Here is a 26,758-nt window from a genome sequence, read left to right as displayed (position 1 = left end):
AGTATTTAAACTCCTCTTCGCAGGGGACCAAAACCCTAGCCGACACCTAGTCAGAGAAGAAGAAGATGAAGGCGACCGGAGGGATACTATCGCACTGGAGCCACCACCGACCGCTAACTGCTGAGAGAGGTAAAAAATTTTTCTTCCAGTTCGGAATTCAATCTCGAGTCTTCCTATGGCCATATCATAGCAAAATGGTCGACGAGTGAGCCGAAAACTGCGGGTAAAGCTCAGCTGAGCTGCCGCGGCCAAAACCAAATTCCTCTCCAATAACCCCATTTCTGCTTCCCGTTTCGTGTAATTTTTTGACCTCCGTAGTCACTGTTCTTTTCTGGTGCAGATTAGTGATTGGCCAAAAAGGTCTTTCAACGCTTATTTTGACATTTTGGGGTATTTTTGGATATGTGACAGGTGTTTTAATTTCCGTAGAAAAAATTTAAGAAATCTAGGGACCGCCAGGAAGCGTAGTAAAACATACGGTATTTTGGACACTAATCAATAATGCTGTATTTTATAAAAATTAGAAAACTCTAAAATTAATTACAGGATACTAGTAGAGCCGGAACCAGTCAGTGCATAATTGCACTAGGTTACTGTTTATTTCCTCCTGTACTGTTTAGGATATTTACTATTATATTATGTGTATTGAATCGCTAGTTTTAGTTGTCTTCTCAGTTATTTAGTTTACTTAACTGTATATCCCTTATTTGTTGATTTGTTTTGCAATAAATGTATCAATTATGTTTCTTGATGTGTATATCGCCTATTTGCATGATTTACTGTTGATCCGTAATATGAGATATTAAAATGTAACTGGTAATTCGTTAATGGTGTGAATTTATGTATGAAAAGCTTACTGGGTACCTTGGAAAAGGATGGGCGGACTTGGTACATAGAAAAAATCCTACTGTGGATATTACCTCAGTCGGACGGGACTGATAAGTCCTATACTAGAAGGGTTTGGGAGATATGATTCATTCTCATACCAGGCAGAGTATCGAAACGATAGCATATTTGCGCCCATTATCGGACGGGGTATGGAGACGACCAGTTAAATGATAAATTGGTTATTGAGTTCACATGTAAGGAGACATACCTATGGACTTCCAGAGGTACCGGTAAGCAGGTAAAAAGGTAAGTTGCTATTCTTACTCTCTGGATCTAAAATCACAATGTTATTTGAGTTATTATCTTTATAGGTCGATATTGAAAATTCATAACAATAAATATGGAATGGAAGATTTTATGTTAAATAAATTTACCTAAACTGATTGCTCCATTAGTTGTTTTATAATTTTTACTAACATTTGATTTTCCGTATCAATGATTAATATGATATTTTTACTGAGTTTATATAGCTCATCCTCCTATTTAATTATTTCAAATCAAGAATATCAAGATTTAGATCCTGAACAACAGGAGGGTTACGAGTGAATGTTACCTCTCGAACCCCATCAAAGTTGCCAGTGAAAGTTAACTCCATAAAATTTTAACTTCATTTCTGTTCTGTTATTTTAACTCTTATAAAAAAAGATATTCTCGTAATTCTATTGGACATCCTAAATTACTGTGTAAGGAATATAAACCATAATTATTATTTGCTTATGTTATTTTAATATATATTCATTTTTTAAAGTTTTCGGAACTTTACAGTGAGATCCATAATTTAATTCATCAGTGTATTGATAAAATTGTAGTTATCAAATTGATTAAAAAATAAATTAAAATTTTAAAATCTATAAAATTCAATTACGAATACTTATAATTAAATTGTGTTACATGTGCACAAAAATATAATTGTTAATTGAATCAACCAAAAATTTATTTTTCTATCCAAAACTATTTTGAAATGGTATTAAAATCTATTTCTTTTTTCAAACATAAAAATGGTCAGACTACTTTGAAACGGTATTAAAATATTAAGTTATCTATATTTTATTCTTATTTTATTAAAATATTATCAAATTAACTTTTATATATTAAAATTAATATATTTTTTAATTTAATTGATGACAAATCTTGCACGATAAAATCAATATTTTTATTAAAAAAAAAAATCTTATAACATCATTAAAAAATCAAATGTTGAATTGGTTTATAAACCAATACTTACTTACACCTGCATTATATCATTAAAATTGGGTTCAAATGGTGTTTTTGAAAGAAAAATCGAAAACTAGAGACCATAGTGCAAATAAGAAAAATTTTAACATGTAAGACCGTCCAGTCAGCAACCCCGACGAACCAGAACACGCTACGTGGCAAGACACGCTGATGTCGGTGCCACACAGGCAATTCGCGTGCCCTGCGATTGAACGGTCCAGGATCGATCCCGTGTGCGTGGACAACCCGAATTTGTTTCCTATTTAAACACGATTGGACATTTTAAATTAAATCGCGATGAATGGTCCAGATTTATTTTTTCCTTAAATGCGATCGGACGGTCAAGATCAAATCGCAATGAACGGTCCAGATTTGTTTTCTCCTTAAGCGCGATTAAACGGTTGAAATCAAATATGATGAATGATTCAGATTAACGCGAAGTGAGTATAAAAATTTCGCATAACACTGAACCCGAACCTTAGCTGCCAACCTCCCACTGGAGAAGAAGAATCAGTCGCTGGAAAAGAGAGTTGAATGCTGATCGCCGTCACACCAGAGCCACCTCTGACTGCCGAAAAAAATAAAAATTTTCCTACTCGCTCGTAATTCGATTATGAGCACTCCTATGGCCATATCGGAGCAAAACGAACTGCGTGTGAGCTAAAAACGTGGGCAAAGCTCGACGGTGCCACCACGGACAAAACTCGTAACCTCCTTCGATGAGCCCCTTTCTGTTTCTGTTTCATGCGATTTTTTCACCGTTGTGTTCATCATTTTGTTTTCTATAGGTTGATTGAAAAAAATCCCAGCCGCGAAGATGAACCAGCAGAGCCGCCGCACCTGAAAAAACCCCATCACCAGTAGGTTTCTGTTTTATGATTTTTTGGGCCAACCGAAGTCGCCTAACATGTTGTTTCGCAGGGATATGTATAAAGGCGATCGAAATCGGCCAAAACTGACCGAAAATAATAAGACTGAGACAAACCGCCGCCGCGGGCAGTGGTACCGTCACCGGAGCACTGATAGAACCCCGAAATTAGCTCAAATAGAATTTTAACACTGATTTTAGATTTTTAGAGTATTTTTAGGTATGTGACAAGTGTTTTAAATTCCGCACGGATAATTTAAGAAACCTGGTACCCATTAAAAAACGTAGTAGACAGCGCAACGTCCTGAAACACCGATTCGGGTAAGGATCCATCACCATTTTCTCCGTTACAGCAAATTAAGGCTTAATAATTAATAATTGTATATTTTTATAAAAAAATAGAGAAATTTAAAAATAATTACATGTCATTAGTGAAGACAGAACTGGGTTAGTTTACAGTCGTTTTGATTTTCTGTTTATTTTTTTGTATTGTCTGTATTTATTTACTATTATACTATGCGTAACTCAATTGATAGTTTTTAAGGTCTTTTTGGTTACTTTGTTATTTGTTCCCCTGCATTGCATGCCAAAATTCTGGTCATTGGTTATTTGACTATGTTAAATTATATTGTTATTTAAGTGAACAGTGAGTATAAAATGAGATATAGTTATTGCATGGGTGATTGTTATGCTGATGGAAATCTATAAAAGAAAAACTTATTGGGTACAAAAAAAATAGCGGACGGGCTCGGTACATAGGGAACCCTACCGTGAACGTTATCTCAGTCAGACAGGGCTAGAAAGTTCTTTACTAATAAAGTTTGGGAGATATTGTTCACCTTCATATTGGACGGAGTATCGAGGTGGTGGAATGTTTGGCGCCCATTACTGGATGAGGTATGGAGATAACCAGTTAATTGTTTAATTAGATATTAGGTTCAAGAGTAGGAGGACATCTCTATAGACCCTGAGAGATACCGGTAAGTGGGTAAAAATATAAAATGATCGTTTTTTGTTATCTTATATGTGATAAATAATAGTGCATGAATATGAGTTTTCATAAGTTATTGTTGGGAAAAACTTGTTATACAAGATAGAATAAATGACTTTCTTTATGGTAAATGAATTTACATTAACTTAAGGGCTCCATTGGTTGTTTTTTAGATTTTTACCAATCTTCAGTTTTTCGTACATGTGATTAGTGTGATATTCTTACTGGGCTACTATAATTCACCCATTCATTAACTATTTCAGATCAAAAGAACTAAAATTCAGATCCCGATCAACAATGGGGTTATGAATAGTTCACCACCCGTACTCCCTTCAAAAGCTAATGAAGATCGTCATAGGATTGCTTAGTTATTTACCTTTCGTTTATTTCTTTGATTTTTATTTGTTCTTTTAGAAAGAAAATTTCATCATCTCTATCGGGTATTCTAAAGTATTGTGTAAGGAATATAAATCATAACTCTATTATTTCATTTCCGCATCTAATTTATGACTTTTTATTTCTGTTTAAGTTTCGGGTATTTACAGTTAGTATCAGAGCTGCATTCCTCGAAACTATTCATTACACAAAGATCTAAGGAAACGCCAAAAAAAAAGAATCATCGCTCAACCATTCCTTATGAAATGCGGTACAAATAGATGAGGAGAGGAAGACCCTCACTAAACCGAGCAACCCGGGAGGGTTTGCTTCGAGAGGATGTTGACCAACTATTTGAAATACTGGAGAGACTCATCGCTGTCCAGCAGCCATGGGGGAAAAGGAGAGAGCTACCTGACCCTCCCCCACTGCCACAGTTTAAGCCACTTCTACAGTGGGAGGATCCTGAGCCACCCTAGTACAATCTTGCTCATCTACAGTATTATTCGACACCACCACAGTATAATCCGGTGCCCCCACTGCATCACTCAACACCACCACAGTACAATCCGGTGCCTCCACCGTATCATCCAGTACCACCACAGGGCCATCTGGTCCATCTCCAGCTCAATCCAGTCATTTTTCCACGAGATCCAATTCCACCCATGATGGACCCAAGCTACATTGAGAGGTACAAAAGACTAAACCCGTCTAATTTTGTAGAGGCATCCTCATTTGAAGAGGTTGAGTACTAGTTAATTGGGACAGAGAAGACTTTCATGACTCTTGGGGTAGTTCCCGAACAGAAAGTTATACTTGCCACCTACATACTGGTGGGAGAGGTAGGTCGCTGGTGGTAGCTCAAGCAGGCCACCCTATCCGTTCCAGTCATTTGGAAACAGTTTCTGATGACCTTTAATGCAGAGTACCTCCCAGAGCATCTCCAACATCTGAAGGAAATAGAGTTTGTACACCTAGTCCATGGTAATATGACTATGTCAGAATATACCAAAAAGTTCCTAGAGTTGGGCTGGTATTCCCCTGAGGGCATGATGGATGAAAGCAGAAAGGAGAAGAAGTTCGAGTGGGCCTTCGTTCTGAGATTAGACAATAGCTGTATGTATTCGAGCTCAGTACTTATTCAGCCGTTCTAGCCAATGTACAACTAGTGAAGATGAACCTTTACATTTTTCTTCCAGCAATGGGGAACCTCAGGCCCCTGGTTTCACACTGCAGACTAGCACCTACTGCACCTGTTCAGCAGAATAAGAGACCTAGACAAGTGACTCAGCCTCCTCAGATTCTGGTAATAGAACGCAATAGGACTTGCCAGTACTGTGGCAAGGATCATGGGGACTGACCCTGCTATCGCCTCAACAATACTTGTCGTATATGTGGGAGTACCCAGCATTACGCGAGAGAGTGCTCGAAGAATCAGAACCTGACCAAACCTCTTATACAAGGTAGAGCTTACAACCTTATTCAGCAAGATGCAGAAGCCAACCCAGACGTGATACAAGATAAACCTAAGAAAAAAATTTGCATTCGAGAGATTCTAGTAGTCTGAGACTTTCCGGATGTGTTTCCTAATGAACTACCTGGACTATTAGTGGACAGAAAAGTTGAATTCACCATAAATCTTCAGCTAGACACCCAGCCCATCTCGGTTGCCCCTTACCGCATGAGTTGTGTTAAGATGGAAGAGTTGAGAAAACAGATCAATGAATTGCAGGATAATGGGTTCATCCGACATAGTGTGTCCTTTTGGGGTACTGGAATCACATTTGCAAAGAAGGGGAATGGGACGTTAAGGTTATGTATTTACTATAAGGGACTGAACAGAGTCACGATCAAGAACAAATACCATCTCTCCAGACTTGATGACCTTTTTGACCAGTTATAGGGTGCTCATATCTTCTCCAAAATAGACATGCATTCAGGTTACCATTAGGTAAAGATCAAGGCTGAAGACATTCCCAAAACAGCTTTTCGAATCAGGTACGGACACTATGAGTTCTTGCTCATGTCATTTGGACTAATTAATGCACCAACCATCTTTATGGATTTGATAAACATGATTTTCAGACAATTTCTGGATTAGTTCACCATTGTATTTATCGATGATATCCTAGTCTATTAAAAAAGCAGAGAGGAACACGCTCATCATTTGATTCAGGTTTTGCAGGTTCTCAAAGAAAAAAATTTGTATGCAAAGTTGAGTAAGTATGGGTCCTAACTCGAGCATACTACCTTCTTAGGGCACATCATATTAAGGGAGGGAGTGTCAGTGAACCCTAAAAAAGTTGAGGCAGTGTTTGATTGGGAGAAATTGACCTCAGTCAAGAAGATTTATAGCTTTTTGGGAATGACAGGTTATTACCGCAAGTTTGTAGAAGGATTTTCTAAACTAACTGTCCTTTGACTCGGCTCACAAAGAATAACGTCAAGTTTAAGTAGAACGAGAACTGTGAAAGGAGCTTTTCAGAACTAAAAAAGCAATTGACTACTGTACCCGTGTTGGTCTTACCGAGTAGGACATGTGAATATACAGTTTATAGTGACGCCTCCTACCTGGGGTTGGATTGTGTTCTGATGCAGCATGGGAAAGTCATAGCCTATGGGTCCAGACAATTGAAGAATTATGAGAAAAAACTACTTCATCCATGACTTATAATTTGCCGCAATTTTCTATGCTTTGAAGACTTAGCGCCATTATTTGTATGGGGAGACTTTTCATATCTATACCGAGCATAAGAGCTTGAAACACATATTCACTTAAAAGGATTTCAAAATGCGTCAGAGACAATGGATAGAACTCCTCAATAACTACGATTGCAATATTTTGTATCACCCGGGTAAGGATAATGTGATAGCCGACGCACTCAGCACAAAAAATATAAGTATGTTAGCTCACGTAATGGTTTCAGAATATAGGGTAATAGGGGTTGCACAATAGATACGACTTCAGGACCTAAAGAGAGTTATATGTTTGGCCCACCTGAATGTTCAACCTGAGTTGATCTAGAGAATAAAGGAAACTTAATCTGCTGATTCCACCCTAGCAGCTCTCAGGAAAAATGCAGAACATGGAGTAAATTCAGAATTTTGAGTATGTGCCGATGGGTTGCTTTGATTTCAGGATAGGGTGTGTGTTATATGTGCCAGTGAACTGAAAATGGACATCATGACAGAGACTCATAGCTCAAAGTGTCTAGTGTGTCAGCAGGTCAAGGCAGAGTATCAACGGCCAGACAAGCTACTTCAACCATTACCAATTTCGAAGTATAAGTGGGAACACGTCACAATAGATTTCGTGACAGGATTGCTTAGAGCACGCTCGAGACATGATGCCATTTGGGTAATTATTGACCCGCTCACCAAGTCTTTTCACTTCTTGGCCATCAAGATAACCGACCAATCGGATAAGGTATCAAGAATGTATATCTGGAAGATAGTTAGGTTACATGGAGTGTAGTGATAGTAGTAACAATCTCAGGTTCACTTGTCGGTTCTAATCTAGTTTTCAGCAAGTTATGAGAATGAAACTGTTTGTTAGTACCGCATTCCACCCTCAGATCAATAAACAATCAGAAAGGACGATCCACATACTGGAGGAAATGCTCTGAGCTTATATTTTTTACTTTAGGGGTCATTGGGATGATCATTTATCCTTAATAGAGTTCGCCTACAATAATAGCTACTAAACAACTATCGGCATGGCTCCCGAGATCTTGTATGGCCGCCCCTGCAGATCACTGATATGTTGGGAAGAGGTGAGTAATAGAAAATTATTCAGTCCAGATCTTGTGGAGAAGACTACAGCTAAAATAGTTAAAATTAAGAAGAACATCCAGACGGTTCAGAGCAGACAGAAGAGTTATGTGGACACTTGGAGGAGGGATTTGGAATTTGAGAAATGTGATCGAGTTTTCTTCAAGGTCACCTCTTTCAAAGGAATCAATAGGTTTGGCAAGAGGAAAAAACTAAATCCTTGATTTATTGAGTTATTCGAGATCTTAAACAGAACTGGTACTGTCGCTTACAGACTGACACTACCTTTAGAACTATCCAGAGTCCATAATGTGTTTCATGTGTTCATGCTACGCAAGTACAACTCGGACCCCTCTTACATCTTGGCTCACGAGCCCCTTTCACTCTAGGAGAATTTGTCCTATGAGGAGGTACTAGTGGGCATTGTAGACCGAAAGAACAGAGTACTCTGCAACCAGAAAATTTCTTTTGTTAAAATCTTATGACAGAATCACACACACAGAGAGGCCATATGGGAGCTAAAATCAGACTTCGGAGTTCAGTATTCTCAACAGTTTGATTGAGTGGGAGGAAGATAAATTTGAAGGACCAAATTTTTTTTAGGGGGGAGAGCTGTAATATCCGGGTCCGAAATTTGGTTCAGGATTAATTTTAATATTTTAAATATATAAAAAAGTTTATTTTAAAATTAATTTATTTTAATTTTCGTTAAATTTATGGAAAACATAGGTTAGAGATGAAATTGAAAATAATTTTGGAAAAAAAGGTGAACATTTAGGTTCGGGAGGTGTTTTTAAAAGAAAATTTAGAAACTGGGAGTCAGAGTGCAAATAAAAAAAATTTTACCACGTACAACCGTCTAGTCAGCAACCCCAACGAACTAGAGCACGTCGCGTGGCAAGGTACGGTGACGTTGGTGTCATGCAGGCAATCTGCATTCTCCGCAATCGAATGGCCCAAGATTGATCCTGCGCGCGTGACGACCCAGATTTGTTCCCCCTTTAAACGCGATCGGACGATCGATATCAAATCATGATGAACAGTTTAGATTCATTTTTTTCTTAAATGTGATCGGATGGTCAAGATCAAATTGTGATGAACGGTCCAAATTTGTTTTCTCCTTAAGCGCGATCGAATGGTTGAGATCAAACGAGATGAACGATCTAAATTAATGCGAAGTGATTATAAATATTTCGCATCACACTGAACCCGAACCCTAGCCACCAGCCTCCTGCGAGAGAAGAAGAACCAGTCGCCAGACAAGGGTGCTGACCATTGACCGCCACCGCAGCGGAGCCAAATCTAACCGCAAAAAAAAAAAGTAAAAATTCTCCTACCTGCTCGGAATTTTATTCTAAGCACCCATGTGGCCATAACGGAGTAAAATGAACGGCGAGTGAGCCGAAAATCGCGGGTAAAGCCTGACGGCACCGTCGCGGACAAAACCCACAACCTCCTTCGATGAGTCCCTTCCCATTTCCTGTTTCGTGCGATTTTTTCACCGTTGTATTTTCTACAGGTTGACTGAAAAAAATTCCTATTGCGAAAGTGAGCCGACAGAGCTGCTGCACTCAAAAAATCCTACCACCGGTAGGTTTATGTTTTCTGATTTTTTTTGGGCCAACTGAGGCCCCCTAACATATTTTTTCGTAGGAATATGTATAAAGGCGGTCGAAACCGGCAAAAACTGACTAAAAACGACCAGACTAAGGCGAGCCCCTGCTACAAGCAGAGGTGGCGTCGCTGGAGCACGGCAGGCTACTGTGCCAGAACCCCAAAATTAGTTGAAAAATATTTTTAACACCGATTTTAAATTTTTATGGTATTTTTAAGTACGTGACAAATATTTTGGATTCCATAGGAATAATTTAGAAAATTCGGTACCCATTAGAAAGCGTAATAGACACAGCGGCGTTCCAAAACACCGATTTGGGTAAGTATCTCTCACCATTTTCTCCGTTACAGCAAATTAATGTTTAATAATTAATAACTATATATTTTTATGAAGAATTATAGAACCTTAAAAATAATTACAAGTAATTAGTAGAGTCGGAACCGATTAATTCACAGTCGTTTCGATTTCCTGTTTATTTTTTTGTATTGCCTGTATTTGTTTATTATTATATTATGTGTAACTCAATTGATAATTTTTAGGATCGTTTTGGTTATTTTGTTATTTGTTCCCCTGCATTACGTGCCAATATTCCAATCATTGGTTATTTAGCTGTGTTAAACTATATTGTTGTTTAAGTGAACGGTGAGTATAAAATGAGATACAGTTATTGCATAGTTGATTGTTATGTTGATGAAAATCTGTACAGGAAAGACTTACTGGGTAATGGGGAAGGCGGACGGGCTTGGTAAATAGAGAACCCTACCGTGAACGTTATCTCAGTCGAACAAGACTGAGAAGTCATTTACTAGTAAAATTTGGGAGATATGATTCACCTTCATATCGGACGGGGTATCGAAATGGGGATATAGGAACGACCGATTAATTGTTTAATTAAATATTTGATTCATGAGTAGAAGGATATCTCTATAAACCCCCAGGAGTACTGGTAAATGGGTAAAAATGTAAAATAATCGTGTCTTGTCGTCTCATATGTGATAAATAATAATGCATGGATATAAGTTTTCATAAGTTACACAATATGGAATAAATGATTTTTTTTTTATAATAAACGAATTTACATTAAATTAAGGGTTCTATTAGTTGTTTTTCTGATTTGTACCAATTTTCAATTTTTCACATATGTGAGTAGTGTGATATTTTTACTGAGTTAATGTATCTCACTCATTCATTAATTATTTCAAATTAAGAAAATCAAGATCCAGATCCCGATCAATAAAAAAGTTACAAATAGTTCACCACCTGAACTCCCTTTAAAACCTAGTGAAAGTCGTTTTAAAATTGTTTAGTTATTTACCTTTTATTTATTTCTTTAATTTTCGTTTGTTCTTTTAGAAAAAACGTTTTCGTAATCCTATTGGGTCTAAAGCATTGTGTAAGGAATGTAAACCCTATCTTTATTATTTCGCTTCCGCATTTAATTTATGACTTTATTTCCATTTAAGTTCCGGATCTTTACAAATAATATTTTTAACAGCTAAATTTTTTAATTAAAATATTTACAAAAGTTAAAATTTTAATTTTTTATTTTTAATTTTTCAAAAAATAAAGAAAGGAGAAGATTGTTCACGTGGCACGTGCAGGCAGAGGAGGAACACGTGAGAGAAACAACCAAAAGCTAAATGGCCACAAGTTGCAACCCTAGAGATAAATGCACGTTCCCTTTTTGTCCTTCGGTTTCAAAGACATTCTATGGCTCACTCGTGTCAACCCAAGGCACGTGCCTTGCTTGGAGCTTTTGAAAACAATTTAAAGAATTAGATTCCAATTTTTTTTTTTTTTTAAAAAATATAAATTAGACTAGAAACTAAATGATTCTATCAGAAATTATTATATTCATTTTGATTGGAATTTCAGTTAAATTATTTTTTGAAATAATAAAAAAAAAATTGTGAGTTATCCGAAACTGGAAGAAGATTGAAGGGGACACAAGAGTGGAATATAATTTGCTAGGGAATTGTCTCTCTCAAGAGAGAAAAGAGAAATAAATTGCCTGATATACAAGGGATGGACCCAAATACCCAGGTGCAAAATTTTGTGGCCCAAAACTTCTTTTTGGCTCATTTCGGCTCCTCCCTAATTATTTATATTTTTCTAGTTTGACCCACATGATATAAACAAAAAAGAATATATATATATATATATATATATATGTAAGCAGGATATTTTATTTTAATTTTTTTTTGAAAAAAAAAATAAGAGATGGGATTTCAGATGTGCATTCATGAGGTTATAAATGCAAAAAATATTAGTTTAAAAAGGATATAAGCCCACAAGGGATAATGATAATCTTCCAAAAAATATCATCAAAAAAATGATAATCCTCCAAAATGTGACATCAAATGCTTAGCAAATGATGTTTGAAATGCTAACGAAAGCTTCAAGCAGTCATTGTCCTTGGAGCCATCACTTCATCAGTCACCTTATATACAAACACATATATACCGTATGTATACATCCCATTTATTCAAACTTGTACATGCATATAGATAAGTTCGTACTGTTAAATAAACATCACCGCAACATTTCATAGTAATTCACTAATTTTATATACTAATCTGATTGAAATACTGCAAAATATACATGATTATCACACATATAATTCTTGATTATCATAAAATAATTAAAATTATGCTCTTCCAAGATATAGCGGTAGAATCTTCAAAAAGAAAAACATGCTTGACCCACAAAGTTAAAAGAGGTTAAAAACAAAATCCACAATGGAAAAAACAGCATAAATTATGTAGCATGTAGTATTTTTGGATGTTTATTGATGGTTACATATATATATATTTGCTTTGCCCTACGTGACTCGTCGCTTTTGAAACCCTCACCCTTCCATTAAAGGGGAGAGGAACTAACCACTAAACTAAATCTTATTGGTTCAGTAGCTTTATAATTGCAAATAAATAGGAGGGTCCTCAATGTTGCAATTGCTTTTCACCAGCAATATTTCTATATGATCCAGGCTTGTAGATTTCCAAATTTTATCTTTTACTACTAGCGGCTAAGTTATATACTTTCCCCAATGCTATTAACAGGTTTTTGGTTTTGAGCTTAAACGGCATGAAATCATGAGACCTCAAAAAGTAAATTCATAATTCCTAACTTTTGCACCGACCTGACAGAATTAGAAGGCACCTCAACAAAAAATAGGGATTCTACCTCATAATCTAATTTAATAAAATGTAAATCTTATCAATAAAAAATGTTGTGACTGAAGAACTGACCTCCTTTCTTGCTTGGACGGCAAATAGCACAATAACTTTAAAGTTGAAGCTGCCAAATAACATAATTAAGAGGAAGAATCAAAACGTTCCTTCCATTTAACAACCATCACAGAAGTTCCCGGCTTCCCTATAGAGATCAATGTCAAGAAAGAATCCTGTATTAAAAAAGAAAGAGGGATCAAAATTTGAAAGCATTCAAATACGCTAATTGCAATCTGATTAGTATAAACTATAGCAAAACATATAATAATAAGATTTCAAATTTAAGTCTTGATCGTTATTATAACAGAGCAGACAAGTCTTGTAGATTCCTGGTCCCTCTTAAACGACATGCTATCATATTACAGCATAACAAAGAAAACAGAACTTAGCTCCCTCCAATCAGCTTGGAGCCAGACTGTTGCTGCTTTATTTTTCCTCCTCTACAGCAGCAAACGGAAATTTTTCTTCGTAAACCCCAAGAAAATCCTATCATAACGAGGCCATAATGGCCAAGCACATAAAGGAAATACAAATAACTCACACCATGTGACCTTTAATTCCCAGTCTATCTTCTTCAAAGGGAACTTCCTAAACCACTGAAACCAGTGACAGCTCAGTATCCCATCAACACTTTGATCTGCCACCTTTTTGGTTCAATCCTGATTTGATGCAGCAAAAGAAACCTACAAAAAGTAAGAGGCAGTTTTAATCATTATACTGCGATAATAAGAATAGCTTCTTGGCCTAAGATGAGATGAAGAAGGTTTCAATTCTCTATGATGCAAAACGTAGCATGCTATATCTCTGCGTTTGTGCTTTTTTTCTGCTTTCTAGTAAGCCATCAATATTTCCTATGTATTCCTGATTCACCATCTACAAAAGCCTATCTTGTTTATTGCAATGAGGTACTTCTTACCTTTGTTGTGTCAATAAGTAAATGCCTTAAGCTCACTAAAATAGTATAAACTTAATACTGCTTCCATGAATCACAAGCTTTTCCACTTTGCGCCAGAATTCACAAGTTTGATATAGGCATTCTTGAAGTCTTCAAAGAACATATTCTGATTCTCAGCATAATCTCTTATCCATCTGTGCCCAACATAAGTTCCCATCAGTTACACAATTAGAATAATCATAAGTTGGATGAGAGAAATAAGAAATGAGTTGAGAAATTTCAATAAATTGATGTTGACACATTATATATACATTTAATTTCCAGAAAATTCTGTCTGTTTAATGATTATGAAATACTAGTAACAAGTTCCTTAGTCTACCTGTAGACAAACTACAGAATTCTAGGAGATGATTCTGTAGATCCCAGACTTACAACTTCAAAAATCATAACTTATTGAAACTGTGGATTGAGGACAGATTTCATGCTGACTATTTGAAGAATTATATCAAACTCCACAATCAAATTTGATTTAGCTAGAAAGTGCATAATGAAGCATGCGTTCACTGTCAGGGGTTCAAGAAAGTAAGTCACAAATATCTCCAAATGCTTGATTGTTGACTTGAGTATAACAGAAGCTTTCGAGTTCACAAGAATCCTAGTTAAACATAAACTCTTAACTCTAAACCCACTTGCCTTTTTGAAGTATCATATCATCTAAGTAGAGTGCAGTTCAAGGTTTGTCCACCAAGAGCCATAACAAAATAAAACAGAGTATCCTAAGCCATAAGAAGGCAGCATAAAGAAAATAATAGAAGATGGAAAACCTTAAGCATTCGTCATCCTCAACAAGTGCTCGATCTGAAGGAAGTCCAATCATACTTGCCATGCCAGCTGCATGTGAAGAAAAGAATCACAGATGAAACAAGATGAGCAAGTGGATCGGTAAAATGTAAACAACATGGCAATTAATGCTAAAAAAGCAATGAAAGGCTTAGCATTTGTTAAGAACTTAACAATTTGAGACCAACTAACTCTGTGAAAAACTTTTTTTTTCTTTTATTTTGTTTTATTTCCTTGGGTAGGAAATGAGAGAGAAGTTTCCTTTCACAGTCTTAGGCAATCAAACCCTTTCATTTGTTGCTAAAGTGAATGATCGTCTATGCTATCTGGAAGGCTACAACAGAAGGCTGACCATTGTCAGAAATTGATAATCAATGACAACCACAATGAGGAACTAAGTTGTGCTGTAAAATTATGAGAACTATGTCATGTACTTCACCTGAAGACGTCCATGGCTTCTCAAGAAGAATTTTATAGTAAGAGTTGTCAAAAACAAGTGGATTTCCAAAGCCTTTACTGCCAAGAGTGTGGGCTCCAGAAAGCGCAACAAGTTCTTGTGTCCTAAAAGAGAGGGAGAGGGAAAAAGAAACTTAGTTCTAGTAAGATATGCCAAAGTTACACACATAGCCAATAAATTGAGCAGCTTTCTAATATATTTACAATCCACAAGGACTCTCCACAACTACAAAAGTTTATGAAAGTCTAGTTACAGTATCCACTCTCAATGTGAGTATGTAAACTCACGTTATGCCTTTTCTCTGGAAGCATTGTTTCAAGCCTGAAGCATCAAGAGACTCTTCGGGAAGTTTTCCTTCAGGATCAGGTTTCCTGTAAATAAGTAATCATTATTCATGACATGAGCTTAGAATAAGTAGATGAAGCTTACACTTGTTCTGCTCTCTACATTATATCTGTGTGGAAGCAAGTCTCTTCTGCTTGGCAAATTTCTAACTAACTCATTGGAAAGTACAAACAAGGGAATTAATTTGAAAAAATCTATTCAGATGGCCAACGCAGTTGAAATCAAGTGCCATGTCAATATGTGATGCAAAAACCTCTCTTCTTACATCGAATCTAATCTGCCTATAAGAACTGGGATTGTTGGTCCACCACAAACTAACACAGCTTCAGCTCCAGCCACAGCAATCACGTCTGCCCAGGACACTAATAATGGGAGAGCCTGGAATATTAGCATGGTGCTGTAGTTCCAATAATAAAAATATCTAGTTTACTGGCCATTCAAAAGACAATTACCTGGTTGTACTGCATCTACTTCAGTCTTTGCTTTGTTTAGAATCTAGATAACAATGTACCACTAGGAGTTAGCTGTTAGGAGATTCTACGAGATTTATCCAGTTTTGTATATGTATTAAGGAGTTCGGAAATCTATAGGAGGTATGGAAAAGCAAAAGCCATGCAGCATATATAGTATGTATTTACGGATAGAAAAATAGGATGCACATACATTTCAACCATACAGGAAAGCAAGAGAGAAAGTGCCCATGCCTTTATAGATTTCTTCAAACCTGAATTTTCAGGTCTATCAAGTTCGTAGAGTATAGAACCATTCATACCCCCTGCAGTTACATAAGCATGTAATAAATTCACATGAACAAGGGAAACCCCATATTACTAATGAACTTAGAAGATAGGAAACCAAAAGAAAAAATTGATATTTACTTAATGAAATGAAAGAAGTTTTGAATGTCACCCAACAACCAATAAGAATATTAATCCAACTACTATCAAGCTTTCGCTGGCACAAGGAAATAAAATATCAAAATTGGAAGCAGTGGTACACTGACTATAAACTGTCTCAATGTCCTAAGAAGCAGCTATCATATGCTTTTATGCGGAGGAGTATAAAAACTAGATCCATGTTTCATTTAGAAATCAATGCCATTTAGATCTAATACCTCAATGATCATTCCACGAACAAATACCTGAATTCTCATCCATTTCAAAGGTGCCCGCATCATGAAAAACAAGCCGAAGCACACCAGCAGCCTTGCTTTTGGTCAATAGCTTCCTTACCTCTTCCTTTATCAATGAATATGTTGCTGTACCCGACCTTCAATTTCAATGGTAACAAGGCAAATTGAATATGATATAAGGCAGGCATCACAATGATAGATAACCCACAGACATTTGAACCCAATGCAATAGTTTATACATCTCCTAGCCAGTGCCCTGATGCATTATCATCCAAACATAAATGTTCGATAAGCAAAAACAGTCGTCTAGTCATTGATAAAACCTGTAGCAACGCCTAAAGATAATCTGAAACCCGTTGATGCTTGGGTTTAGTCCAATTGGGATTACGTTACCATGCAATTAGTATAATTATATGTAAATTCCACACCTCATACTTCAGAAGAAATGGAAATAATAGTAATAAGAGAGAGAGAGAGAGAGATTTGCTATACTCACTCAGCCGCCTGAACTCCAAACCGCTCCAAAGGAATAAGAAATGGCAGTGTGGATCCTAATAGCACTTTCCTCCTATTGGAAACACAGAATTGATTTTTCCCTGTACCTAAAGCAAATAAATGGAATAAGAAACAAACCAAACACATCGGGCAATTTCAAGGGAAGAAGGTTTTGGTTTATACATAAAGACAAATACTTTTTAGTGGGACAGTTTTCATAGTCTCAAAATTCCCGTGAATTTCTCGGGAGACACAGTCGAGACTGGAAAAAAATTAAACGACGAACAAGTATTTTAACCTGATTGATCGTCGGGGCTGGGGAGAGCACAGGCGTGAAGGAGTCTGGCGCCATATTTGACAGTTGGGGAAGATGACCTCAGAGGTTTGGCGGGAGAATCGGAATTAAAATTGATTTGGAAAGTGGGAGAGGTTCGTAAAGAGCATAGTGGTGAGGGTTTGAAAATACTCAAAGTCATCTTCAACGGACGGTCGAGAGTTGCTGCTGCTCCTCCCGCTGCGAAGAGGCTTTATAATTGGCGGGTGAACTGGAAGGTAATGATAGACGCAATCCTGTGTGGTCCGGTCCATTGAAGTTGGGAAAGGTAAGGATTTGATTGGTTGCCTTTGAGATTAGTCAACGCTAGATTTTCTGACTCTCGACTCCAATTTCTAATTAGCTGATTTTGGATTGATTAACCTCAAACTTTTCATATTATCTACGCTAACAAGTCTGGACCTAACAAAAAAAATTTCAATTTAAAAAGAAAAGTTAATTAGCGGATTAAAAATACATGAAAATTACTGTTTTAATTAAAAAATTAAATTAAATTAGATAGAATATAAATGAATTACTGCTTTAAGTGAATGTGTTTGTTTTTCGTATGTATATATCGCAGATATACAGTTCATTCCATCTTCATCATGATCAAAAAAAGCTTCTAGTTCATTCATGGGTCCAGTGTTACAAAATTTTGAGTAATCTAACAAAATATACAAAGAAACGAGATGTATAAAACATGTACATATAGCAATGAAGGAATACAGTGTAAGTAGATCCCACAACCTCCTATAAGCAACTGTTATCTGGGGCCTGAAAGCCTCACAGCTGAAAGATAAGCATCACTGTTGCAGTCCGATGGTCCCGATGACGTTCCTTCTTCACTGATCGACTTGAAGAAGCTGGAATAAAGGCGAGCACCCAGTGGAGAAGATGTCGGAGGGTCAGGGACATTGCAGAGACCTTCGAGCATTTGGACTACTTTCGTCATTGATGGACGGAGATGCATATCTTCCTGTATACACCACAATGCAACTTTTATAGCAGTATAAACTGTGTCCTCTTTTTCATCGATCCTCAGCTTTGAATCGAGCAAATCTCTCAGTTTTCCCTCTTCCAGCATCTTAAAAGCATATGATGGGAAATGAGATTTCTCCGAAGATTCACTTGGATCATAATTCTTTCTTCCACCAATGATCTCTAACAAAACCATTCCATAGCTATAGACATCGCTCTTTTCAGATATTGCATAGTTTGTGATCCATTCTGGGGCGAGGTACCCTCTTGTTCCTCTCAGGGTGGTGAAAACATGGCTTTGCTCTCGTGTCATTAGCTTGGCCAAGCCGAAATCTGAGACTTTGGCAAGGAAGTTTCCATCAAGAAGCACGTTTTCGGGTTTTATGTCACAGTGAACAATCTTTGCATCGCAGTCTTCATGGAGATAAGCTAGTCCTTTTGCTGTTCCCACTGCTATATTGTACCTTGTGTTCCAATCCAACAGGAAATCTTCTCTGTCTCTCCTGAAGATCCATTTATCCAGAGACCCATTTGCCAGGTATTCATAAGCAAGAAGCCGATGAGTTCCTTCAGCACAGAAACCCTTGAGCCTGACCAAATGGTGATGGTGGATGCTGCCGATGATGCTAACTTCAGCTCGGAATTCTTTCTTCCCCTGACCGATTCCTTCAAGCTTCTTCACTGCCAGTTGAGTTCCATCAGGAAGTGATCCACGGTAAACTGAACCAAACCCTCCTTGTCCAAGCTTCACAGTGAAGTTACTTGTTGCTGTTTGAAGATCTCTATAGCTGAAACGAACTGGCATCCCGGATAAACTTTCCAGGAAATTATCCTCTTCTGAGGTCTCGTGAGGAGATTCTGGCAATCTTTTCTTCTTCTTATAATATTGAAATGCCAGAAAAAGTAGACCCGCAATAATAATTACTGTTGAAACAGCAATAATCACAACATATGGGAAGTGTCTTTTGCTACCTCCATCTCCTCCAGCAGTTGAGCCACTGCCTCCATTCAAGACCTTGATATACGAAACAAAGCCAGCACCCTGACCAGAGCTTTGGAAGCTTCCAACCCAATCAAACAGGAAACAATTCCCAGTATTGTTCTGGAAAAACAAAGCACGGCATGAGCAGTTTCCATGGCAAGAGTCTACGCAACCATTCAAATCAGTTTTTGAAGAAGGCTGTGCAAACCCAAGTGCGAAATATCCAAGCCCATCTCCAGCATCAACAAGCTCAGCAGAGTCTTTCGAGTGATCACAGGGAGAGACAATCCCAGGTTTACAGTTAGAAAATGAGCTAAGGCTTGAAGGGCAAGTGCACTTGTTGTTACCAGAACAAACATAATACGAATCACAAGGCTGCGGTGTATCACATGGATCATCAGGAATTGTTTTCGATGATGGATCACCAGACCCTCCATTATCAAGGTTTAAGAAAGAGATAAACCCATCACTTCCTAGAACTGCAATCCAGGTAGCATTGGCATCAGTGTCTTCAGAGATTGTAAATTGCCACAGCAAGACTTTGTTCTGGTCATACAACCTCCACGAGTTTGCATTAATAGATGCTGAAGTCACACCTCCACCATTCTTGTTGATAATTTTCCGAGTCTCCTTCCCCATAGACCAATAAGGTTGAAGGGTTGGGTGACCTGCAGAAAGAACCATATCATTGGACTTGATTTCAAGAACATAGCTCAAGTTATTTGAGCCGATGTTGCTTGTGAGTTTCATTCCTTCCACGAACTCCTGGTTCGATATAAGTGTATCAGTCGGATGGCTAAAACTCTGCCACACCAGATTAATATTACTGTCATTTCCAATCAAAGCAAGATTTCCTGAATCTTGCAATTCAATGGCAGAAACTCCTTTGCCACCAGTATTCAATGTCCAAACCACATCTGAACCCTTCTGTAAAAACACATTCCCAGTTTGATCAAACACAAAGTCATCTGAATTCGAAACGGGGGAACCTCGATTTGCAGTCCATATTACTTTTGAAGTAGGCAGATGAACAACTCCCAGTAGAAACAATGTGACATCTTGGGTTTTGATGAATCCGAAAGCAAAATTCGAGTTGTTGGATACAAGAAACAAGCCATTGTTATCTATCCAATTCATCTGAGACCCTTGATACACAGGATAAATCTGTCCAGTACTTCGAATACTAGCCGTACATGTTTCAGAAAATAGTGGAAGAAAAAGTAATATAAACCCCATGAGATGTTTGAATCTCCAAGCCCCCATGACCTAAATTCAATGAAGCTTATGAAAATCTAAACAAACCCACAAGGACAAGAAGAATTCCCAAACAAAATTCCTCTAGAAATCTAAAAAATTAAATGGTGTTTTTCAAAACACAACAAAACTGCTTTTAAAGAAAAATTTAGCGGCCATGTAAGCAGTAATCCCACTTTTTGTCCCTAAACCCACCAAATATGTGGAATAATACGAGGGTTACAGAAAAACAGGATCTACCTAATGAATGCGCGAGCTTGACAGATACAAAAGGCATCATCTTTGATGGAATGCAGAAGAAAAGAAAAAAAAAACATCCCCACAACAAATCGAATATAATGATGATCCACACTTGAAAAGTCAATGAGACGAGGAAAAACCAAGGCTGAAATTTGACATAGTTCTATGACCCAGAGAAGAAAATTCACATAAAAAATATGAAAAGAGCCCATCAAAGGACATAATCGATGATTTCCAACTAGTGGGTGCTCTACATTTACCCAGGAAATCGGAAGAACGGAAAGACCCAACTAGAAACCAAGACTAGAAAATGAAGAAGCGACTGAATTGTCAACGAAAATTGATGAGCAAGCTTCATTTCGCCATTATAGTGAGAAAAAAAGTTGCAGAGACACCGATAATCTTGAGAAGTTCACATCGGATTAGAAAAAAAAAAAGGCAGTTGAAGAAGATAGGATGTGAAAGAAAAAACTAAGCTAGCACCTCACCTCAACTCAACTCGGTAAGTTTGCAGAAAAAACAAGAGGCAAATAGAGAAGATGATTCATCTGGCTGTTTCCTATTTTCTGTTTTCTGCTTCCATCACGAGTGTGGACTGGAAAGAGAGAGAGAGAGAGAGAGAGAGAGAGGAAGATGTGAGTTGGGTTTGTATCGTTCAAAAGTCTCCCCCTACTCTCTCTGCTCTCTGTTGAATTTCAAATATGAATCAGCAACCGTCAAAATACGAATTCCATCTTTAGTTGACAGATCCAAACACCCACTGGTTTTCTACTTTTCTCTCAGTAAATTATGTTATTTTTTTATTAATTAAATTAAATGTAATTAATTTGTTTGGTAATGGACGAGAAAATTAATGAATTTTATGGTAATTTAATGGGAAGTTGGACGGAAGTGAGATATGAGTCAAGGTTCCCCTGCAACTAAGTCATACCCGCCGTGTCGGGGTTGCCAACTTGAAATCGATGGGTCCCACTTTCTATGTTAATGAAATTCCCATAATACCCTTCCATAGTTGGCATTTTTACCTTAACTACCACGTCAGCAAACTTACGTCAACAGATTAATACTGCTGGCGTCTTATCTCGTCATGAATGAACGGGAACGAACCAACCATGTCCATGTCCATTATTATTTGATTTGACAATTAATAATATTATATAATATTACATATTTATATATATATATATATGTTCAACGTGGTTGTGTTAAATTTTATAATTAATTATTTTTTATGTTGGAAAAATACACTGAATTGTAATCTTAAGTTCAATTAATTTTTCATTTCTTTTAATTTTGGGAAATATATATTTTTTATTTTGTTATTTAAAATAGTACTAATGTCTGTAAATTAAATTTTAACTTAAATGCACACCTGTGAATTAAAAAATAATAAATTTAATCTGCATTTTCATTCTAGTGAATTTTACACCAGATGAGATGTGTATAATTGATAATTAGATCTTTTTTACCACTTTTTAATTGATTTATTTAAATTCATTATAACTCACTTTTTATTAATTTATACAAGGTTAGGATTCATTATTAAGTTAGTTAAGTAAACTTTGTTAACTTAACTTAGTATTATTATTAGGTGTGCGGGTATAAAATTAAATATAATTCAAATGATAGTATTAAATAGTACAATATTCGTCTAGCGATAAAATATTATACTCAAAAAAAAAAAATATTGATTTCTTTAAAACTTTTTCTCCGATTGCTCATAGTGTTGTCGTAAAAGTTTTATTATCGTTAATAATATTTAAAAATTAGCATCTCGGTTAATTAAATGTTAATAATATTTTATCAAATGATTTATTTTAATAGATTTCTAGTTATCATAAAGTGGAGGAGTTGGTTTTTGGTATCTGTTGGTATGTAAACTAAGTAATTCATTTATGGATTAAGGTAGGTGTCTTTGTCACGGAAACTTTAAATTTTTTCAAACACTTAGTTTTGGTTTTATTAGATCTAAAAGTTAATTATTCCTTATTTGCTAAAGGATCTAAATGTTGTTTTGCAATGCTTTTGGTATATATTAATAATATTGTCATTATCCGACGATTAATTGATCAAATCAAAATAGTAAAATCTTTTGTTTTTTTTATTTTCAAATTGAAAGTTCGTGATAAAATAAAATATCTTTTAAGCTAGGGGATTGTTCATTTCTCTAAAAGTATTAGTCTTTTTTTTTTAAATAGACTACATTTTATAATTGCTTGAATAGACTGGTTAGTTTTAATGCCTATAAATCTTAAAATAACTTTATCTTTAGAGTAATATGAGTTATTGCCAAATGTTTCTCTTTATTAGAGATTACTCAGTCAATTTTTTTTATATAATTATCTGTTGGAAAAAAATAATCTTTAAAACATGCACAATCACACTAAAGTAAAAGCAGAAAGAAAAGAATACAAAAATTTTACGTGATTTGACATTGTACCTACATCCACGAGCAAGATCGACAATAAAGAATTTCACTATGTAATATAATAGTACATCACTAATAGGTTAGCAAATCTATTTATAGAAAAACTAAGAAAATTTTTCACAAATAAAAATTCTATAAGATATACATGAAATATTTTTTAAGATAGATACAAAGAAAATCCAAATAAATTATCCTCAAAATATAGATAAATATCGTCAAAAATCAAGACACATCAATAAATCTTCCCCTTGACTTGAATTTCCTATATCATCAAAGCAACCAACCATCTTGTTGCACCGTTTTGCCAACATGCCCCCACTGGTGCGACATTGAGTATCACATACTCCAGCCAAGTTTAAGTCACACCTGAACTTGCTATCTGATCCCTGAACAAAGTAACATCTGCCATCAAGTTCTTCACACACAACACTAATCATCTAATCAGCATTTGAACTCCCTGGTTCCTGCGAATCAACTGGTCCTACAACTGACAAGTTATATGCAACCAGATTCTCATAACTCTGTGGTCGTCTAATCTATCTTCTCTTCCTATATGTTGCAATACTATATAGTTGTTATTGATCAGGTGCACTATCACCTTCTTGATTAAGATCATGCACTTCATTCCTTAGACTATTGGACTGAACTTTTAACTCTGCTTGTTCTCTGACACTGTGATCTGATTCTACTATTGTCTTCCCTTTCTGACTGTCTAGTGAATCAGACTCATTGAATGTCACATCTTTGTTAATAATCAACTCTAAAGACTTGGGATAACTACACCACAACCTGTAGTCTTTTACTCCAAATGCATACCCCAGAAATATGCACTTCTTTGCCTTCGGCTCAAGCTTACCATCCCTAACATAAGCATAAGTAGGACAACCAAACACTCTAAACTAAAAGTAATCATCATGTGACCCAGACCATATCTTAAAAGGAGTATTACTCTCAATAGTTGTGGATGGAGATCTATTAACTAAGAAACTAGCAGTATTTACAATTTCAGCTCAAAATTTCTGTCTCACATCTGAATGAGACAACATGTTTTGTGCCTTATCACAAAACATCCTATTCATGCGTTCTGCAATACCATTATGTATGGTGTCCCAACACAAGTGCGGTGTCTTACTCTACCTTCTGTACTGCAGAAATAATCAAACTCACGATTACAAAATTCCAACCCATTGTTAATCTTAATACACTTAATCTCCCTCTCTATCTGCTTTTCAATCATGGTCTTCTATTTAACAAATATTGAAAATGCCTATTCTTTAGATATCAAAAAATGCACTCATAACTTCCTAGAGTAATCATCAATCAATGTTATAAAATACCTTATACTACTATTGGAGGAAACTCTATATGGACCCCATAAGTCAGAATGAACATAATCCAACTTACCTCTAGCCTTGTGCACTGTCTTTTTGTTGAATTTCACTCTGGTCTGCTTGCTAAATACACAGTATTCATAGAAATCTAAAGCTCCTTCTTTAGACCCATTCAACAAACTCTATTTGCTCAAAACAGATTACCCCTTTTCACTCATCTGACCCAAATATAAATGTCACAACTAATTCTGATTACTGCTCGTTGATGCTACAATAACTTCCCCTGAAACTATGTTTTCCTAAAAAATATATAATTTAGATTCTGAACTGTCTTTCATGAGTACCTCGGAGCCTTTGCACACTTTAAGAGTACCATTCTTTGCATGATATTTGTAATCTTGAGTCGCCAATATAGAGAGAGAAATCAGATTCTTCTTTATCTAATGAATTTGCCAACACTCAATTGTTCTGATGATACTATTAAACATTCTTAATCTGATATTACCAATCCCAGTTACAGATAACTAACTATTATTTTTCATATACATGATACCACTCATCTGCTTGTAAGTAGCAAACCAATGCTTATGTGGATACAATTGTGGAATATAGCACCTGAATCAAGAATCCAGAAGTTCTTTCTATGATCTAAATTCACATATAGAACTATCCAAATATTGTTGCTAGCACTATCATCAGAATTATCTTTGTCGACTATATTAGTAGAACTCTCCTGTTCTCTTCCTCTCTTCAGTGTATGACAATCTCTCATAAAGTAACCCTTCTCTCCACATTCAAATTAATTTTTATTTTTACCTCTAGATTTTGATTTGCCCCTTCTCTATGTCCTTCCCCTACTTACCAAACTTTTCCCTTCTATTCTATACTCAGTAAAGTTCTTTTATAACTTTTTCGATTTTAGTGCGTTGCTAACATTATCTAGTAAAATACTAGTTTTCCTATATAGTAGAGTATCAACAAAAGTCTCATAATAAGATGGTAATGAACATAGAACAAACAATATTTAATCCTCATTTTTAATCTTAATATTTATGTTATTCAGTTCCATAATTAACGAATTAAACTCGTCAAGGTGTTGTTTAATGGGCGTACCTTCACTCACTCTGAAATTGTAAAACATTTTCTTCAGATAAAAACGGTTCGTCAGCAATTTTATAGAGTATGATTCTTTCAGTTTCTTTTACGCAGCTGAAGCTAAAATTTTTTTAGCAATCTCTCACAAAACATTGTCATTGACACTATAAAAATCGCACATAAGGCTTTATTCTACATGCTCAGCTTTTTCGACTCTCTCATACCCTTAAGATATCTTTCTTCAATTGCCCCCCATAAACCTTGTAATACCAGGGACGATCTCATTCTAATCTTTCACAAACTAAAACTCGTACAACCATCAAACTTTTCTATTTTATACTTTGTAGATGTCATCTCGAATTCCTATACTGTGCACCAAAAACTAAATAGAGAAAAAAAAAACACTGTCAGAAAGAAAAAAACACTTACAGGAAGTCACCACTGCACAGAAAACTACCGAACGCAACCACTGGAACACAGTACGTGCCGCCACGTGCTGTCACACGCACGACCACCAGAGATGTCATGCGCCGCCATCAGCCGCTGCTCATTGCTACCAAAAAACCAAAAAAAAATACATAAAACTATGCAACTTGTCGAATCCGATACGGATATGGTGAAAACACGCTGAAAACACCCCGAGAATGCCACAAATTGGGCTTTACGTGAACCAAGTGCCACCACACTGGTTCATCTTCTCTGGCATGCGTTCTCCCTCTTCAGCTCTAGTTTTGTGCATAGATGGGGTCGGACGTCGTGGATCCGCCTTCGATTTCTCTTATCCGACCCTCCTCTTTGAGCAAATTGATTTTCTTTGTGTGAGCCACCGCACATCTGAGCTTCTCCATTTTAGATTTGATTTCACTAGTCGCCACTCACACAAACCAATTTTCTCCCTCATCAATCTGGTCGAACGGATATGAGCATAGACCATTTTATTCATTCAAGCTACGTCGTTTTTCATTTCGGCCTCTCCACATGGTTCACCTTCTTCTGGTAACCAGAAAAACCAAATTT

The 26,758-nt window shown here is 36.3% G+C and overlaps 2 protein-coding genes across 7 annotated transcripts; both read right to left on the bottom strand.

Annotated features, from left to right (window-relative positions):
- Positions 1 to 11,971: 11,971 nt before the first annotated feature.
- Positions 11,972 to 17,641, bottom strand: APX6 (ascorbate peroxidase 6). Of its 6 annotated transcripts, none has more exons than XM_088207168.1 (13): positions 17,416 to 17,640; positions 17,119 to 17,224; positions 16,632 to 16,759; positions 16,195 to 16,265; positions 15,943 to 15,985; positions 15,756 to 15,852; positions 15,433 to 15,516; positions 15,128 to 15,249; positions 14,673 to 14,739; positions 13,870 to 14,042; positions 13,495 to 13,636; positions 13,339 to 13,393; positions 11,972 to 13,126 (listed from the first exon to the last, which is right to left on the bottom strand). In XM_088207168.1, exons 1-10 carry the CDS (start codon positions 17,591 to 17,593, stop codon positions 13,940 to 13,942), a joined length of 999 nt encoding a protein of 332 aa, XP_088063294.1. In that variant the 5' UTR covers positions 17,594 to 17,640; the 3' UTR covers positions 11,972 to 13,126; positions 13,339 to 13,393; positions 13,495 to 13,636; positions 13,870 to 13,939. The 6 variants fall into 6 exon arrangements, with proteins under 6 accessions (XP_088063294.1, XP_088063295.1, XP_088063290.1 ...); XM_088207169.1 differs by having other exon boundaries at positions 13,505 to 13,636; XM_088207164.1 differs by having other exon boundaries at positions 13,339 to 13,636.
- A 398-nt stretch (positions 17,642 to 18,039) lies between these two features.
- On the bottom strand, positions 18,040 to 21,637 carry SD2-5 (S-domain-2 5). The gene has a single exon (XM_022031303.2). It carries the CDS (start codon positions 20,654 to 20,656, stop codon positions 18,197 to 18,199), a length of 2,460 nt encoding a protein of 819 aa, XP_021886995.2. The 5' UTR covers positions 20,657 to 21,637; the 3' UTR covers positions 18,040 to 18,196.
- Between the last annotated feature and the right edge of the window lie 5,121 nt (positions 21,638 to 26,758).

This window comes from Carica papaya, chromosome 7 (genome assembly GCF_054855325.1).
Source record: "Carica papaya isolate Zhongbai chromosome 7, ASM5485532v1, whole genome shotgun sequence".
NCBI classification, from domain to species: domain Eukaryota; kingdom Viridiplantae; phylum Streptophyta; class Magnoliopsida; order Brassicales; family Caricaceae; genus Carica; species Carica papaya.
The sequence above is the reverse complement of the archived record's forward strand: the minus strand, read 5'-3'. Positions and strand labels throughout refer to the sequence as shown.